Raw genomic sequence first — 18,309 nt, 5'->3', positions numbered from 1 at the left:
GATCATAATAGCCTGAATACACCATATTAGGGACTTTAAGAAACAACGGCTTGTTGTTCAGTACGGGGAAAAAGTACTGGTTTAACACTGGCTACAGTATGAAGTTCAGGTGAGTACATTTATAGTCTTATTCTGTTTTTTTATATTCAATGGTTCTGTTCCTTCAATTAATCCAGTGCAGATATAATAAATGCATGATTTGTAATGAAGTGAATGCATTAAATATTATTGATGCAGGTTAATTCCTTTGATTTTCTCATTTTGCTTTTATTTTTAAGCACATTGACATTAATATGGGGGCAAGGATTGTCTTTGTAACTCTCTAATTAGCCGTTGTGTTATAGTTTTGTGGTTTAGTGATTACTTTTGATAGCTGCAATGTTGATGCAGATAGGTTTGTGGTCACTGTAGTCGTCCCGGTAGTTGTTAAGTCAGAAATAACTGAGAGGGGCACCTTTATTGCTTGGAGCTTGCAAGGTTGACGTTTGCGGTCACGTTTTTGATTATCCTGTAAGAAAGTGACACTTGCAGACAATGACATTTGAGCCCAGAGCTCAGAAGTATGTGCTTAGTCACAGATCCCTCGGCTTCAGCAACCTATTTAGGACTTGAACCCAGTTAAAGTGATGTTACAGTGTAACTTCCATGTATGGAGGCTATGACCTGTACTGTAGCTTTTAAACGGGGCAAATAATTCAGTTCTAAATTGGTGAAAACGCTTTAGTCTTCCTTTATGTGCATTTAAAAAAAGGATCTCCTCTCGTCAGGGTTCCTTGGTTCATGCTCATCTTCTGATTGGATGGCGATCACATGTACTATATTCTCTTCTCGGTGGGAGGCCTGGTCTTTTTGAATTTAGAATGACTCTCTGAATGCACACAATAGCCTTGGCCTGGGACTGTCGTGGCAACAGAGCACACCTGGTTCACATGCTATAGTCCAACACAATGCCTATACTGTACGCATAATCCAAATCCGATTAATCACTTAAACGCTGGACTTGGCTGACCAGAGGCAAAACTGTGTCTTTCTGCTTGTTTGAGTATGTTTTGGAACTCTTATTTAAAGCTTTCTATTGTGGTCTAGGACTTGCCCTGGGAAAGACGAGACAATTTTGGCTTTTATTGTCGTGCTGTTTGTTTTTCTTAGAGAAAGAAAAGTGCCTCTCAACACTCACCAATGACTTGTTATTTTAGCTGTTGCTATAGATTTTATTGTTTAAATAATTGATGTTCAGGGTGATTTAAAATACACCTTGTTGTCTAATCACTTCTGATTGTTGAGGAAACCATTGATAATGTACTGTTTAGTTTAATCCATATACAATACACAGTATGTTTTAAGGGAAACACAAAAGCACATACATGTAATACATGAATTATTATAAATGGTAAAATATATTTACAAATACACCCTATATTTTGATTAGTTATATTACACAATATGTTAGTTATTTCTCATTTGCCCTGTGCCCTATGTGAAGCTCTGATAGATTGTCATAGGGCATCTGTAATGGACAGGACATTGTATATATTGGTTTGTGATGTTACTGCTTTTCCTGTCTTCTTCTGTCTTTGTTTTTCTTGGCTGCCTCTGCACCATTTCACCTGTACAGAAGGTCACTTTGTCTTGTTCCTGGACATCTGCCTACGTAATTCCCCTCTCATTCTCCACCTTTGTGCTTAGCTGTGAGCTCCTGTTGTCTATGTACTGTGCTTCCAAATGTGAAAAAGGTGGAACATTCTACATTTTCCACAGTGCTGTTCTCTGCTGGTAGAGAAGCTGACTGGAGTGCGTGTGTGAATGGGGTCCATTTTTGGTAGCATGAGTGGCTTTTTGTTAGCCAGAACTGGTTCTAGAAGGGTAGTTGCAAGCTTCCCTTTTCTATTTCTCATAGTTTTATGCCATAGGTTTTTTATATATAACACACACACACACACTTTTTTCACCCATTTCTTCCATAGCAGGGCATGGTGCATTTCGGTGAATACACTGTGACTTTGATCCTTTTGCAGGCACTGCAGGAGAAAGTGTGCGAGTTCCAAGCTCGACTGTGTAGTGAAGACGCCACCAAAAGACTCCTCCTACAGCAACTTCAGACTCAGAACGTCTACCAAGAACACACAGCTAGACAAGGTCAAATAGAAATCAACCTAGGGCACCAATATACCAACAAAGAGCCTCAAGAACAGCCCAACCTCCAGGAGAACCAGCTCAACCAAGCTGACTCCACAACAGGTAAGTGAGAGAAATGATGAAGGATGTACTGCATTTTTCTGTGCTCTTCAGAAACAGGACTTGGGGATGACTGTAAGTACAGGTAATTGTAGGTTATGTATAGCATCATCAGTCATGTTTAACTGGTGTTACTTTAGCACAGTGTGTGAAACATAGAATAAAATGGCAATACTCGTTTTATTTTTTTGGTAGTGTTTCATAAACGTAGCTGTGCTGTGGCAGGTATTAGTTGCTTTGGTTGTATTTTGACAGATGTCTGTGTTATAGGTGTAAGCCTGTCAAGTGCGGGATCAAAAAGGCTACAGGATCATCCAGAACCTGCTCCTGAAAGTAAAGTTCAGACACAGCACTCTCTGCACAAAGAGGAGGCACAACAGCTCGCTCTCATCACAGGGCTGTACACACAGGTAAGCACAGAGTATATCTACAGGATTCTGTATTATACTGTACTTTATTTATTTATTTATTTAGTTTATTTGTTCTGGTTTGGTTTTTTCCTGTTCACACTTTCACATACTTTACTGTGACCTTTTAATGCATCTCACATTAGTCTGAACATGCTTCTAAACAGACCCACATGAGCAAAAGGTTCATACGTTCTGTCCAAAGCGTTTAGCTTTTTTAAAAAAAGTACAGTGTTTAAAGATTGAATAATTCGCGCTCATCATTTGTATTGCTTTCAAATGCTTAAAACTAATTCCCAAAATGTTATTTTTCCAAAAAGAGTGATGGGAAACTGGGTTCAGACATTTTAAAACATGAAAATGCTTTGAGCAATGTTTCTATTCTCTAAATTTCCTATAAACCTCACCACAACAAACCCGACTGTACTATTGTTTATCTTAGTAATTCTTTTTTGAGGGAAAGTCAGTAAACTGTTCTGCATATTTGTTTATATGTGTTTACCCTGTTCTTTTCTCTTTCAATTTGGACTGATAATAGAATGAAAATTGGACTGAATTGTAACATGAATGTTTAATTTTAGATCGAGGAGCTGGAGAAGAAATTGTTGGACCAGACGCAGGAGGTGGAGAGACTGCGCTCTGAACTGGTAATGAATGTTAAACAGTTACTTGTAGAAAAGTACAGGTAGAAGTTGCTATAAGTGAAAACATTTTGTGTTAGCCTTAGTAACGCTGCAGGATTTACAAATCAGGGAATCTGTAAATTAAATATTCTCTTGTGCTGTACCTGCTGACCTGGTTTATTCTGAGGAGAGGAGAGAAAATTGGAGACGGATGCATTGTTTAAAACACTAGGAATGCAGTTCTTCAGCTGGATACATTCGCTTCACATGGTCAAGGTCTGTTGTGTGGTTTATGTGACAAAGAAGTATCCTGAATTTGTAGAAAAACTACAGAAAATGTCAGCATTAAATGTTTTTTTTCCTTTACAAGAAAGCTACATTTTACAAAAATTTCATGATTAATTTCCTTATACTGAAAAAGCAAATTGGTCTTTTAAAGATGACAAACAACCCTCCAATTAATATCCAATGAATGGAATGGAATTACATAGTTCCAGAGAACAACATATACATCTCCTCCTGACATTTACAGTGGTTCTTGTTGAATTTTGATCTCAATTTTTGTTCATGTTTTTTGTTGAATGCCTCAGTTCACAGGGGGTACACCTTAAAAGTGACATTTCATACCCCACATCCACAGGTTTATATACCTTCTTGGGGTCTTACCCCAAGGACCAAGCACCTCTGCACCATTCTCAACTTGTCTGAACAGCCCTGTTTCAGTGCCTATTCCTTTAAATGATAATGAGCCATGGCTCACCCCAACCTGAGCGCCCAGAGAGCAGAAGCCCTCGCTTTCACCATATTGCTTAGTTCTCTTAATTTTTCTGCCTTCTATTCCTATGCTCTCTCATTTCTCCCCTATTGTTGTGTCTACAAAAAACAGACTGAACATTTTATTTGAAAGTGTGTGGGCTTGTTGGTGCTTTAGATGACCAAATATACGGGTATAGGTATTTAAACCATGACTCTTAATTTAAGAGTGTTTAAAAGCAGCCTGTTTGTGTGTGTATAAAGGGGGCGACAGACCTGGAAAAGCAGCTGGAGCTGCTGGAGACTGAGAACCAGCGGCTCAAAGGGGAGCTGAGGGCCAGTTATGCTCACGAGCCTCCAGCCACTTGCTCCAGCTCTGCATGCTCTCACAGTCAGGTAAGGAATGAACTCACACTGCATGAAGTACTGACCGACAAACACTCACTCGCTCACGCACCTACTGCTGATTTCAGTGTTAAAACTCCTTTTTCATTTTAAAACTCTTGCACTTGTACGTTCCAATAATGGAGAGTTGGACAGTTAAAGACACTGATTGAATCCTGGCTGCAGTCATACACATGCACACCTAGAATTAATTGACAACTCATAATTGGACTTAAGTCCAATTAACTTGGACAAGTACGCACCAGAATTTGAAATGGATTATGTTATCAGAAATACCAATATACATAGACATCCAGTCTATAGCGCCAGTCCTTCACAGGGTGACACACACTCTCTCATTCACTCACACATATGGACACTTTTAAGTCGCCAATGTGTGTTTCTGGACCGTGGGAGGAAACCGAAGCATCCGGAGGAAACCCACACAGACACAGGGAGAACACACCACACTCCTCACAGACAGTCACCTGGAGGAAACCCATGCAGACACTACCTGCTGCGCCACCGTGCCACCCACTGAGAATGATCCAAAAGTTAAATAATAACAACTCTGTGAGTGTCCTAGGCTTAGCCACAGATGCTCTGTCCACCAGCAGACGGAGCCTGATACTTTATCAGTGCAGTAATCTGGCTTCACTGTCAGGATTTTGCCAATTGCGTTCCGATTAGCTCTCTTTACATCCACGTATACGCACTTCAGTGTATCGTTGTGTACTGGCTCTGGTTCTGATCCAACATGAGAGACTTCCTCCAAACATCCTGCCAAGATAGCAAACTTGTGATTGGTCCTTTTGCGTGTCAGTCAAATTGCATTTCCTGCGGTAGTAGGTGGTTCTTAGCCACTTTAAGTGGCAAAAGGAACCAGACTCTCCCTAGATTATGCAACACTATGGATGTCCTGACCATTGAAGAATGGAGAAAAAGGAAAACAAAATATATAGAGCAACAGATGGACAACAGTCTGGAGATGGTCATAATGTTATGTCTGTTTAGGTCATGAATGTTGTGTGTGTGTGTGTGTGTGTAAGGATGTGGAGGTGTTGCGACTGAAGCTGTCTCACTGTGAGGAGACGTGTCATGAGCGTGAGCGGCGGCTCGCTGAGCTGGAGCTACAGCTGCAAGAGAAAACAAGCCTTGTGGTGCAGCTGCAGCAGCAGCTGGAGGCAGCCTCTCTGCGCAGACAGGAGATCCAGCAGCAGTTAGAGGAAGCCTCTCAGCGCAGGGCAGAGAGCGAGGAGCGGCTCAGTGCTCGACTCAGAGATGCAGAGGAAGCCCTGAGCCGCCAGGCCACAGCACCGCCACAGGTCAAGGTGAGATATGTAATGTTTGTTTTTCTTTTTCTATATACAGTGAAGCATGCGTTTTGTTGATATAAATATTCTTTATCTAATTATTAAAATAGGTATGTTGTTTATTCATTTACCTCTCTATATTTCTGTGTATATTTCTTTCCGTACAGTATGTGACTAGGACAGTAGAGGTGGAATCGTCCCAGTGTAAGCAGGCTCTCATGGAGGCCCAGGCCCGTAATCAGGCTCTCCAGGAGCAACTTGGAGTCCAAAGGGAGCTCCTCCGGGAGCTGGAGCAGCAACTGCATGAAAGTCAGAGAACCAGCAGCCAGTTACGCCAGCAGGTACTCATCCCCTCATAGCGCATTAGGAAAGAATACCAGATAATTTAACACATGACTCTAAATATACTCGTGTGTGAGTGAGAGAATTAGTTTTGGATAATTGGTTGCATTGGGTATCTTTGCATCTCCTCTGTGTGATTACTTCTACTTGGAATGTACCTGGGTGCTTGATTAATTATTAAGCCCATTTTATACTTCTATGTCAAACCTACACTTTATGGCCAATGTATGCCTCTGCGTTGACTAGACACAGAGCCATAGGCTACTCAAGAGCCCTACGCTGTTGTGAGCGTTTATACCTCCGCTTTGGTGTCTGCATCACTCTCCAATTGCACTGTCACAACACAAGGGCTGAATCAGGGCTGCCAGGATCAAAAATTATTTGAGTAGTGCTGGGTGGTTTACTGGTTAATCGTGCACTTTATATGATGTTTTAATCTCTTTAGCGTCCTCTACTGGTTAAATTGGGTCTAAATAGTTGTTACTCAACTTACACACGTTTTTTAATTTTTGCGCTATTGATTTTTTATATCTTTCTTTTATTCTTGTTGTCCTCCTATTATTTAAAACACAATCCATTCATTAACGCCTACACATTCAGATATCAAAGTTTGTCTGAGGTCAAATCCATGTGTTTATAACGTTAGCCAGCGTGTTGTGGTAGAATGTGTAATGATGCTTTTTGGTCTGTAGTTACGTGATGTATCCGACAGTGAGTAAAAGCTCTTCTAACCAGTCATTTTTTAAATGTTAGCCCTACTATTGACTCCTCTCTGGATGTTTTGTCCCCGTGGGTCCCCTGCTCTGCATAGTGGGGTGGTTTTTTTTTGTTTGTTTGTTTGTTTTTTGGGTTTTTTTGCAGGTTAACCGTCCATTTTCTGTCTCTATTTTTCAATTTCATTCCAGCTGAGTTTGGACCAGGCTCGGCTCTGTGGCCTGCTCTCCAGAGCTGTAGGCAAAACCAGCACAGAGGTCACCCGCAGGCTCTCCAAGGTCGGCCTGAGTACTCTGCACCTGACTGGGGTCAATGGTCAAAAATGTGCCTGGGGACATTTTCCAGCTTTAGAAATATTCCATCAATTTTGTTGACCCAGATTTTAATTGGATTTCAGAATGATCAATGATTATCTGATCAGGGTCCAAAATAAACTTTTTACTCATCCAGAGGAGACCATCTAATGAGTGGTATTTGGATAAGTGTTTGTACATGTACATTTTTGTATAAGAGTGAACCCAAAGAGAACATTTCCACTCTTTTCACTGAGCCGATCATGGGTCACTATAATGTCAGCTGTGGGGAAGTCTGTGTTTGCCCCAGGCCAGCAGATACAAATACATTCAATAACATGCAGTTTGCAGTTAGGTCGTTGATTTAATGACATCCATCATCTGTGTCCTAACATTCAGAAAAAGGAAGAAGCTCTAATCTCAATATTGGTTTCGTATACGCTGAAGACTGTAGAGAGCCACGGTGGCTTCTAGTCATTTTTTTTTTTATGTTTGGATACTTAGAGGGTGTTAATTTTGGACCTTGCTCATGATTTTGTTGAGTGACATGCATTTTTGACCCTTGAAACCTTAGCATTTGTTGAGTATAATGTCCCAGTACATTTGGTGACACACCTGAGAATCGCAGACCCCTATCAACTGCACCTTCCCACCTGTATTCACACATTTTTACAGGCACACTCAGATGTAGAAACGTTTTTAGAGACTCTTATTTCCCGTGTGATGTGGTAAAAATGTATTTTCTTTAGTACCTTTAGGTGAATGAGTACCATTGTGTATATTATTCGTGTTATTTTCATACGTTGATTCGTATCATTGTCTGAGTATTTTGTCCCTTAAAACCATGAATGATGCTTTTATCCCTAAATGGCTGTGTTTGTCTCATTGTGAACATGAAGCAGAGACAATAGGGGATGTCTCACAAAGCAGAATTCCTTGCTTGGCCAACAACATTAGGCTTATCTCTGTCGAATCCTGTTTCACGTGAATAGTTGTTATACATGTTATGTCTTTGTCACACAAGGATTAAGTATAGCTTGAATATATAATTTGGTGCAGCGATGTTCAGTTTGATCAAAACCACACGTCCATTCAGAGGCTGAACATGCTTTGTGAGACAGGCTCCAGTGTTTTTCAGTAAACCTGGATAACTCAAGCCAAATGTGAGCTTTGTTCAAAGTATTTATATTAATATTTTATAATTATCTTCATTTTAGAGTGTGTTTTGTGTGTGTGTTAGATCCTGGTGTATGAAGGTGAGATGGAGCGAGCACAAGGCCAGCTGGAGGCAGAGCTGCAGAGTCTGGAGGAGGAGAAGAACAGAGTGATAGAGGAAGCTTTCATCAGAGCTGAGAGTGAAATGAAGGCCGTGCATGAGAACCTTGCAGGTGTGTGTGTTCATATATTTGTATTTTTGCTTTCCTTCCAATATATCGATGGCCAATATAGAACATTAACACTTACTCTATTGATTAATGTCAATAGGAGGAGTATAAAATAGGTTTTGGTGAAAATTTATCGGCCTCACCCCAAGTTAGCGCCTGTTTCCGATCCTCTTACTTCCTCCAGGTGTGCGGATGAACTTGTTGACCTTGCAGCCTGCTTTGAGGACGCTCACCTGTGACTATAACTGTCTGAAACGACAGGTTCAGGACTTTCCTTACATGCTGGAGAAAGCTATTGCTGATGCGAAACAAGAGGTGAGAAACACCTCCTCACACACACATTTACACTTAGTTAAGTTTGTAATAGTAAAGGTCCCAACATTAATCAGTACTGCCTTTTAAAGCAACTACTCTAGTAACTACTGTGCTTTCTTGGACAAAATGGATATAACATCTTTTGGCAAGACGAGAAAGAGTGTATCAGGTCTTGTAATGAGAATGCTTTTGAATATGCAACAAAAATAATATTATATGGGCCAGAATATGCAAATAGAGTTGCAAATGCAATAGAGATTTTATTTTGTTTTTCCCAGAAATGGTTTTTGTGTTCAGAAATAACCCTGAGTCAATATCTTACATTCCTTTTTATTGAGCTATGCTTGCAATTTACTAACAACCAACTAATGAATCAGTATTGAATGTTTTAATTAATGGTGATTGAGGGTAATTAAGTGACCAAGGAACATCCATCTGGACCTGTCGAAGATTTTAATATGCATTGTGTAGCAAATGAGCCCTTGTGTGTCGTAAAGTCCTCTAATGTGATGGAGATTAATGAATGTTGTTTAGCAGCTGTAGTGAACTGTAGTATGTACATGCTACACATCTTACATGCAGTTTTCTGTTTGCATTCACTTAGATCTGCCAGGTGATTGGAGAAGTGAGCAGTGCCAACCAGGAACTGCTTCGCAAATACAAGAGGGAGATGAACCTGAGGAAAAAGTGTCATAATGAACTGGTGCGCCTTAAAGGTACAAACTAAACCAATTACTTTGGCTGTAATGCACGCCTTAACTGATAGAATGGAACCCCTGTGGTGCAGCTGCTCATGAAATGAATGCAAACATTAAGGTCAACAACAGGGTAACCTTAATGAGAGAGGGGATAATATTATAACGTATAGAATACTCACAGTACTTGTATTTTCACAGGAAACATTCGTGTTTTCTGCCGAGTGCGGCCTGTAGGCAAGGAGGAGGTGGAGTCTGACGATAAGAACATGGTAACCTTTGATTCAGATGATGACGCTTTGCTCTACCTTTCTAACAAGGGCAAGCTCATGACGTTTGAATTGGACAAAGTTTTCCCTCCTCAGGCCACACAGGAAGAGGTCAGGATCCTGCTGTTGTTTTTGTTGTTTGATGTGTCTGGTGTGTAAATGACCTGAAAGTGACCTCTCCCCTTTGACTTGTCAGGTGTTTCATGAAGTGCAGTCCCTCATCACGTCGTGTATTGATGGATTTAATGTCTGCATCTTTGCATACGGACAAACAGGCTCAGGAAAAACCTACACCATGGAGGTATCATATTCTTAAAGGTTTTTAGCCCCGCGTTTTCGAAAACACCTAGTTTAATTCATTATTATTGTTATTAATATTATTTCATGCTTCAGGGTGTTTCTGACGATCCTGGCATTAACCAGCGAGCTCTTCGCCTGCTCTTCTCTGAGGTGTCGGAGAAAAAACCAGACTGGGACTACAACATCACGGTCAGCATGGTAGAGATTTACAACGAGACACTGCGGTAAGAACAAGCTCAAACACAGGCACTTCCCCTTTACGTCTGAATCAGCTGCAGTGAACTCCTAGACTACTGGATGGTTCTGTTTTTAAATGTAGGGCCTATTTCATAATGCATGATTCCTGTGTTTAGATGAATAACAACTTAAACATCCAACAACCAGTTTTAGAATCATGGAAGAGAAACAAAAAGCTGATTGCTCTAAAGCAGGGATGCCCAGTTGAGACCTTCAGGTGCAACACACCTGGCTCTCTATTTATTCATTCATTATCTGTATCTTATCCAATTCAGGGTCGCGGTGGGTCCAGAGCCTACCTGGAATTATTGGGCGCAAGGCAGGAATACACCCTGGAGGGGGCGGCAGTCCTTCACAGGGCAACACAGACACACTCACACACACACTCACACCTACGGACACTTTGGAGTTGCCAATCCACCTACCAACGTGTGTTTTTGGACTGTGGGAGGAAACCGGAGCACCCGGAGGATACCCACGCAGACACAGGGAGAACACACCACACTCCTCACAGACAGTCACCCGGAGGAAACCCACGCAGACACAGGGAGAACACACCACACTCCTCACAGACAGTCACCCGGAGCGGGAATCGAACCCACAACTTCCAGGTCCCTGGAGCTGTGTGACTGCGACACTACCTACTGCACCACCGTGCCGCCCTCCCTGGCTCTCTAATGTTCCCCAAATGTATTTATGGATGAGGTGTTTAATGTTGGGCTTAGATGTGTGGTACACCTCAAAGACTGGGATTGTGTGTAAAATTATCACATTTTATACAATTGTACCTTTTTTGGCACTCTGCATATGACTATCCCTGCCTGGGTCTCATAAGAGAACACAATTGGCTTTGTTCTTTGTTGCTGTCAGTTGATGTGACAGACCTGGGCAGTCTGTGCTACACTCCAGCATACAGGCTGGCAGCTGGCACTGCATTTATCAGCAGTTCGAAAAGGTGTTTGACATCGCGTATCTCAGAGGAAGCACATGCTTGCAACAGTGATTAGAACTAAACCAAAAAAATACATTCATTTTCTTGTCCTTACATGTGATTTGCTCAAATATTTATATATTTTTAAACATTTCTACAGACATTTAAGAAATAGAGAAGCTCAGATGTCACCTGGTTGAGCCTAAAATGAAGATTACGCAATAGAAGTAGCTATTGGGTCCATTGGGATGCTTTAAAAATGCAATGAGAGGAAAAAAAAGTCATGCGTAAATGAGTTTGGTTTGCTTTGGAGTGTATTATAAGTCATACTTTGCTGATATGTTACATGCAGAAGTATTAGCAATGCCTTTAATATCCGGAAAAAGAAATCCTGCTCTGCAAAATACCACTTACATAGTCTGCTTATGTAATTGTGCCCATGCCACGGATTTAGAGGACCGGGTGTATGATGAGGAGAGAGAAAAGGAAGAAATGAATGTGTAGAGAAAATATGGAGAGTGTTAAATACTCTGAGAAATACTCACTTTATTGCCTGCAGATGTTCAGAATAATACGAGACCTAATCTCTTTACATAACTGCTAAAAATATTAAACCCTCACAAAATCAGGAATTATTGTCCAAAATGGCTCCTCTCTCTTGCTCTCATTCTTTATTTCTTGTGTAACTTTTGCAGCTGTTTGGCTCAGTGTTACAGATGGGTCTTGTTTGTCTGGCTTTCTTTCTCCTGTCTCTCTCTCATGCTTTGAGATGTCCTGCTGCTCTTCAGGTGTTGCCCTGATCCAGCCCGTGTCCTGTACAAGATCCTGTCCTTGTCTCATCTACACTATCATGCTTGGCAATGCTGTTTTATCTCAGATTAACTCTGCACCTAATTTTAACTCACACAGAATCCCTGATCACCTCCTCCTTCATCAGACTCATACATCACTAATATCATCATCCTCACCATCTTCATTTCTGCTTCTCCATCATCACTAATATACTACATTTATATTACTACAACCCCTTCATCGGTCACCGGTGTCGACCCGAGGAGGATGGGTTCCCCGTATGAGTCTTGGTTCCTTCCAAGGTTTCTTCCTCGTGTGCTGAGGGAGTTTTTCCTTGCCACTGTTGCCCCTGGCTTGCTCATAGGAGGCTTGGACCCGGATCTCTGTAAAGCTACTTTGTGACGACTTTTTGTTGTGAAAAGCGCTATATAAATAAAATTTGATTTGATTTGATTTGTTCTGATTCGGCCTGTATCCTCTATAACGCCATCTGATGCTTGCCTTTAAAATGATTAGATCTGATTGTTATTTTTATGTTTTGCCACCCTCCCTCCCCCGGTGAGGAAGCCACATCACTAATGGTACAGCTAGTGGACCAGAAATCAGATTAGTAAAACAGCCCACTTCATGATAATCAGTTTTACTTTCTTTTCTTTTTCTGATTTTAGGAATCTTTTAGGAGACAATCCAAGTGAGAAGCTAGACATTAAGATGTGTCCAGATGGAAGTGGTCAGCTGTATGTTCCGGGATTGACTGAATTCACAGTGGAGAGTGTGGAGGACATTAACAAGGTGAGAGGCCCAACCAAATCAGTAAATTCAGTGAAGGACTTACTATATATATAAGTTTTATTTGATCTGAGGGTTGTTTGTCTGTGATCATTTGAGTCTTTGTAAAATTACTGTGCACTGGTGTGTTTTTTCTCTTCTCTCTCCTCCCTCTTGTGGTAAGCTGTCTGTGTTTAGCATGGGTTTAATGTTCTTGGGGCTTGAAGTTAGCTAAACTAACTTTTAAAATTTGACCCCTGCAGGTGTTTGATCTAGGTCACATGAACCGAGCAACAGCATGTACGAACCTGAATGAACATAGCTCCCGCTCTCATGCTCTCCTTATCATCACTGTCGCTGGCTTCAACTCCTCCACAGGACACAGAACCTCAGGTGGGGAAACACACGTGCATTTGTTTCAGTGCAATTGGGCTATACATTTGTCTCATATATGCAAGAAATGTTTGCCATTTGTTTACACTGTAATTGTGTGTAAAAGTAACAATTTTCTGCTTCCTAAACAAGTACAGTGGAACCTCTACTAACGAACTTTCCAAGTGCGAAACCGGGCATTTGAATATTTTTTTGCCTCCACCAACGAACCACGACCCTAGAAACGAACCCGAGGCTCCTCCGAGCCAGCGCCTGGAAATGGCCACTGACCCCAGTAGGCGAGTCTCCCAGCGCCCCCCAGACTTGAGTGAGCTTTAAGATTAGCACATTGTAGCTTTAGCAATTTAGCATTAGCGTAAATAGCAGACATCGAAAATTTGTGCTAAGTTAAGCCGTATCTACGCTTCGTCTCCCCACATTCACCGCCTACTCTCCGTTATTCCACCCACCCCCCACCTCCCGTCATACAGCCAGTGCCTGTGTTACTCCTCCAGCCAGTCGTCACGTCTTCAAGGTAGCGATGTGTAACCACTTACTACTTTATTATTTCTTTTTTACTACTGTTTCCACTGTATTTCTCTTTTATTTTTAGTAACGCTACATGTATTTTTTTACTAATTTGAGAGTGTTGTAAACATATATCAGTGCAGAAAGGGTGACTTTCGGGGCGGGGGCTGGAACGCATTAATTGCTTTTCCATTATTTTAAATGGGGAAAATTGACTCGAGAAATGAACTTTTCCACTTACGAACCGGGTCACGGAACGGATCAAGTTCGTAGGTAGAGGTTCCACTGTACATCCACATTTAGAAAATTTGTCTAATCGCTTATTTACCAACGATGGGTTCTAAAATGTGATTTTTGTTTTTGTTCCCTCCTGAAAATGACCTTTGTGTGTGTTGTGTGTAGGTAAGCTAAACCTGGTGGACTTGGCGGGTTCTGAAAGAATCGCAAAATCCGGGGCTGAAGGAAGCCGTCTTCGCGAGGCTCAGTGCATTAATAAATCCCTGTCGGCTCTCGGCGATGTCATCAACGCTCTGCGCTCGCGACACTCTCATGTTCCCTTCCGCAACTCTCGCCTCACATACCTCCTCCAGGACTCACTCAGTGGAGACAGCAAAACACTGATGGTGGTGCAGGTGAGTACAACAGACTCTCCACCCACAAGGAAACAGTCTAATACCTTCAGTCCGTTAATCTGACCTCACTGTCAGGATTCTTCCAGTTGCATTCTGATTGGCTATACATCTGCATATACACACTTCTGTGTATTTTATTTGTACTGGCTCTGGTGGTGGTCTGACGTGCCAAAAAGCAGACTTGTGGTCCTTTTGGTGTCAGTCATGACTTTCTCTGGACAGTCTGGCAATGTGAGACTACTGACTGTTCACTGTTCAGTATCAGTCTCTGAACTTTCAAGGCTTTTTAGTGAATCTTAGCAAAAGCTCAGAATGTAAGTGCAGTGTGTAGAAGTGTTAAATTACCCTTTTTTTTCACCTCAATGTTTCTCTCAGGTCTCTCCTTTAGAAAGTAATACCAGTGAGTCAGTCTGCTCTCTGAAGTTTGCTCAGCGCGTTCGCACTGTAGAGCTTGGTCCTACATCTTCTTCACGAAGACATGCTGAGAACTCCTCCACATCTTCCTCGCCTACTCACGACAGTGTTGAGGTAGAAACACACAGACAACCGTACCGTTTGGAACCTGGCTGAGACTTTCTCATTCACTCAGTATATGGTTTGTTGATGTATTGGAAGCAGGAAAAAGCAGAAGGGTCTGAATGTAGTGATTAGCACCGCCCAAACGTGGTCCAAGGAAGGACGGCCGATATTGCATCTTCCTGTTGCATCCTTTAGACTAAAGCTAGCCTAACACTAGCATTAACATTGCAATCCAGGGTTGCATTTTTCATTTGTCTCTCTACCTTGTTCTTTCGTAGCTGGATTCACCTCCAGTAACCCCTGTGCCACTGCCCATTTCCAGGGCAAGCAGTGCGGGCTCAACTCTGTCATCGAGTTCCAAAAGCACCAGCACACGACGGAGAAGCCAAAGCCAGCTCGCTACAGGTGAAGAAACCCACACATCACTCCATTTTAGAGCTGCCAGCTTCATATGTAGAGCTCTGCCTCTAATCATATACTTGTACAAGGTGCAGAATTCACTAGACAGTTTTTAGTGATTTTAAAAAAGCCGGCTAATTGTCAAAGTTTAAGTATCTCAACACGTGCTGGACATAAATGATCATCCACCTTTCTATTATAAAGTATGTGCATGTACACTACATGTCCAAATGTTTAAAGACATTCCTCCTACTGAGTGAAATCAGCTATTTTTAGTGCACCGACACTTTTTTGTACAATCTCTACCGAGAAACACTGACCAAAAACATGTTCTGGAGCAGCTGCACATGTGCTTAAAGCCTCCATGCCTTGTGCAAAGCAGTACAGCAAACTAACTGAGTTCTATAGAGTGATGAGCACCATCCAAAATCGATGGGATGAGTCAGAGTGGAGTTTGTGATCTAGAACTAATCATCTAACCAGTACCTAATTGCACTAATGTTTTAATTGTTCAGACATTTGCAGAAACATTCCAAAATTGAGTCTAAATTCTTACCAGTGAAGAAGCTGTTACTGCAGCACATGTGGAATAACCACCTATTAATACTTTTGATTTCATAATTGAAACTACAACTATGAACATGTCTTAAACAGCTCAGGCTATGGGTGGAATCTCAGTCTTTTTTTCTTATCTCCTCCTCTGTATCGTGACATATGATTGGTTGGTTTGCAGACAGACAGGTAGACAGAGGAAGCCCATTGGTTGGAAACAGTGGGCAGGTAGGTGGGGTTTTAGTTTTATCTGATTGGTTCATTGGCATGGAAGAGCTTAGCATGGCATGGTGCCCCTGTGTCACCTGGTCGCTTTCTGCTCATCTAACACTGCCTCTAACAACAGGAAGTTGTTTTTGTGTGTATGAGTGAGAGAGCGTGAGTGAGTTTATGTCCAGGAGAAATTTATGTTGCTTTTTTTTTAATTATTTTATTTATTTATTTATTATTGTTGTTATTATTTTTATTACTGTGACGTGTCCTGTTAGGGGTGCACAGATCATTATTATTGATTCTGATTCGTTATTAAAATCATTATTTCATGTATATAAATAATATATATTACATAATGTCAACTTATATTCAGCTCATAGGCGTGAGTGAATGTGTGTTGCCCTGTGAAGGACTGGCGCCCCCTCCAGGGTGTATTCCTGCCTTGCGCCCAGTGATTCCAGGTAGGCTCCGGACCCACTGCGACCCTGAACTGGATAAGCGCTTACAGAGAATTAATGAATGAATGAATGAACTTATATTCAAATAAAAATCCGTTTTATTGATTTTAAATTTTGGGCACGGTGGTGCAGCAGGTAGTGTCGCAGTCACACAGCCCCTGGGACCTGGAGGTTGTGGGTTCAGAACCCACTCCATATGACACTGTGTGAGTGTGAGGGAGTGTGGTGTGTTCTCCCTGTGTCCGCCTGGGTTTCCTCCGGGTGCTTCAGTTTCCTTCCATGGTCCAAAAAACACACGTTGGGAGGTGGATTGGCGACTTAAAAGTGTCCGCAGGTGTGAATGAATATGTGCCTGTGAAGGACTGGCGCCCCCTACAGGGTGTGTTCCTGCCTTGCGCCCAGTGATTCTGGGTAGGCTCTGGACCAAATAGTCAGCAGTTAATCTCTATTTGCTCTTCATGGGCTGAGTGCGATGTGTTCACTTTCCTGGCTCAGCATTTTTGTTCAAATATTTGTGTAAGCCAAAAAAATAAACATTGGCAGAATGTGATCGTGTGCCCCTTTTGTTATGTATTGTGATGTTTTGTGTATTTTTCTCTTTGGACACTGCTGCTGTATTCTGTGGCTTTGTGTTTCTGCACACTTCACTGTGTGTGTGTGTGTGTGTCTCAGAGAGGGAGAGAGTGTATTCACTCACCTGCTTCTGTATGGCTAGTCCTGTGGTGAAGTGCAAAACATTTTTTATTTTATTTTTTTTTTTAAGGACAAGTATGGGCACACTGCCATACTGTGTAACTCCACACAGTTTTTCTTCAGTGTAGCGACATGCCACTCGCCTTGTTCATAAAATAAAACAAGCTTTCATTCTCATAACTTTATCGTTATTTAGTGACTAACGAAACTAAACTATGGACTGACTAAAAGCTAATCTATTTATTGTTTAGCAATTAATTGTCAGCTTCCAAGGAAACTTGGAAGACACTTTTTAAAATATTAGGTGTCGTATCAAATAGTGTGTGTATATATAGATGTACAGGGTGGGCCATTTATATGGATACACCTTAATAAAATGGGAATGTTTGGTGATATTTACTTCCTGTTTTGCGGCACATTAGTATATGGGAGGGGGAACTTTTCAAGATGGTGGTGACCATGGTGGCCATTTTGGATCCAACTTTTGTTTTTTTTTTCAATGGAAAGAGGGTCATGTGACACATCAAACGTATTGGGACCAAACAAACCAAACAATAGTGTGCTTGGTTTTAACGTAACTTTATTCTTTCATGAGTTATTTACCACCTGCAGCACCTGAAACTACGGATACTGGAAGCCTGTGCTAGCATTTCTCCTGCGGTGTTGCTATCAGTGTGTGACGAGTGGGAGAAGAGGGTTGCATTGACAATCCAACACAATGGGCAGCACTTTGAACACATTTTATAAGTGGTCAGAAACTTGTAAATAACTCATGAAAGAATAAAGTTGCGTTAAAATCAAGCACACCATTGTTTTTCTTGTGAAATTCCCAATAAGTTTGACGTGTCACATGACCCTCTTCCCTTTGAAAAAAAAAAAAAAAGTTGGACCCAAAATGGCCGACTTCAAAATGGCCACCATGGTCACCACCCATCTTGAAAAGCCCCCCCCCCCCCCTCCCATATACTAATGTGCCACAAACAGGAAGTGAATATCACCAAACATTCCCATTTTATTAAGGTGTATCCACATAAATGGCCCACCCTGTGTATGCATCTTTTATCAAAGTGTTGTGTCTTTGTCTGATACTCGTTATACGAAGATGTTATGATACTTGGTCCAAGTGCAGTGGCCTGAATTGAACTGGTTCCGTTTTTCTGAGCACCTTTGTGAGTTTAACCTTTACC

General features: G+C 41.6%; 1 protein-coding gene across 4 annotated transcripts in view; it reads left to right on the top strand.

Moving 5' to 3' along the window:
* The window catches only part of kifc3 (kinesin family member C3), a 44,162-nt gene that overhangs the window by 24,634 nt on the left and 1,219 nt on the right, over positions 1–18,309 (top strand). For 3 of the 4 annotated variants that reach the window (XM_066685530.1, XM_066685531.1, XM_066685533.1), the window contains 18 exons: positions 2,016–2,238; positions 2,506–2,645; positions 3,224–3,289; positions 4,283–4,414; positions 5,452–5,733; positions 5,883–6,056; positions 8,305–8,452; positions 8,634–8,764; positions 9,369–9,480; positions 9,661–9,839; positions 9,925–10,029; positions 10,122–10,252; positions 12,657–12,780; positions 13,020–13,149; positions 14,059–14,288; positions 14,664–14,816; positions 15,086–15,212; positions 15,940–15,986. In XM_066685530.1, the coding sequence (XP_066541627.1) occupies positions 2,016–2,238; positions 2,506–2,645; positions 3,224–3,289; positions 4,283–4,414; positions 5,452–5,733; positions 5,883–6,056; positions 8,305–8,452; positions 8,634–8,764; positions 9,369–9,480; positions 9,661–9,839; positions 9,925–10,029; positions 10,122–10,252; positions 12,657–12,780; positions 13,020–13,149; positions 14,059–14,288; positions 14,664–14,816; positions 15,086–15,212; positions 15,940–15,986 (2,634 nt within the window). The remainder of the gene's footprint in view (positions 1–2,015; positions 2,239–2,505; positions 2,646–3,223; positions 3,290–4,282; positions 4,415–5,451; positions 5,734–5,882; positions 6,057–8,304; positions 8,453–8,633; positions 8,765–9,368; positions 9,481–9,660; positions 9,840–9,924; positions 10,030–10,121; positions 10,253–12,656; positions 12,781–13,019; positions 13,150–14,058; positions 14,289–14,663; positions 14,817–15,085; positions 15,213–15,939; positions 15,987–18,309) is intronic. The other variant, XM_066685532.1, reaches the window with a different exon arrangement.

Source organism: Hoplias malabaricus, chromosome 11, assembly GCF_029633855.1.
Source record: "Hoplias malabaricus isolate fHopMal1 chromosome 11, fHopMal1.hap1, whole genome shotgun sequence".
Taxonomy (NCBI): domain Eukaryota; kingdom Metazoa; phylum Chordata; class Actinopteri; order Characiformes; family Erythrinidae; genus Hoplias; species Hoplias malabaricus.
This window is presented reverse-complemented; position numbering and strand designations above follow the sequence as displayed.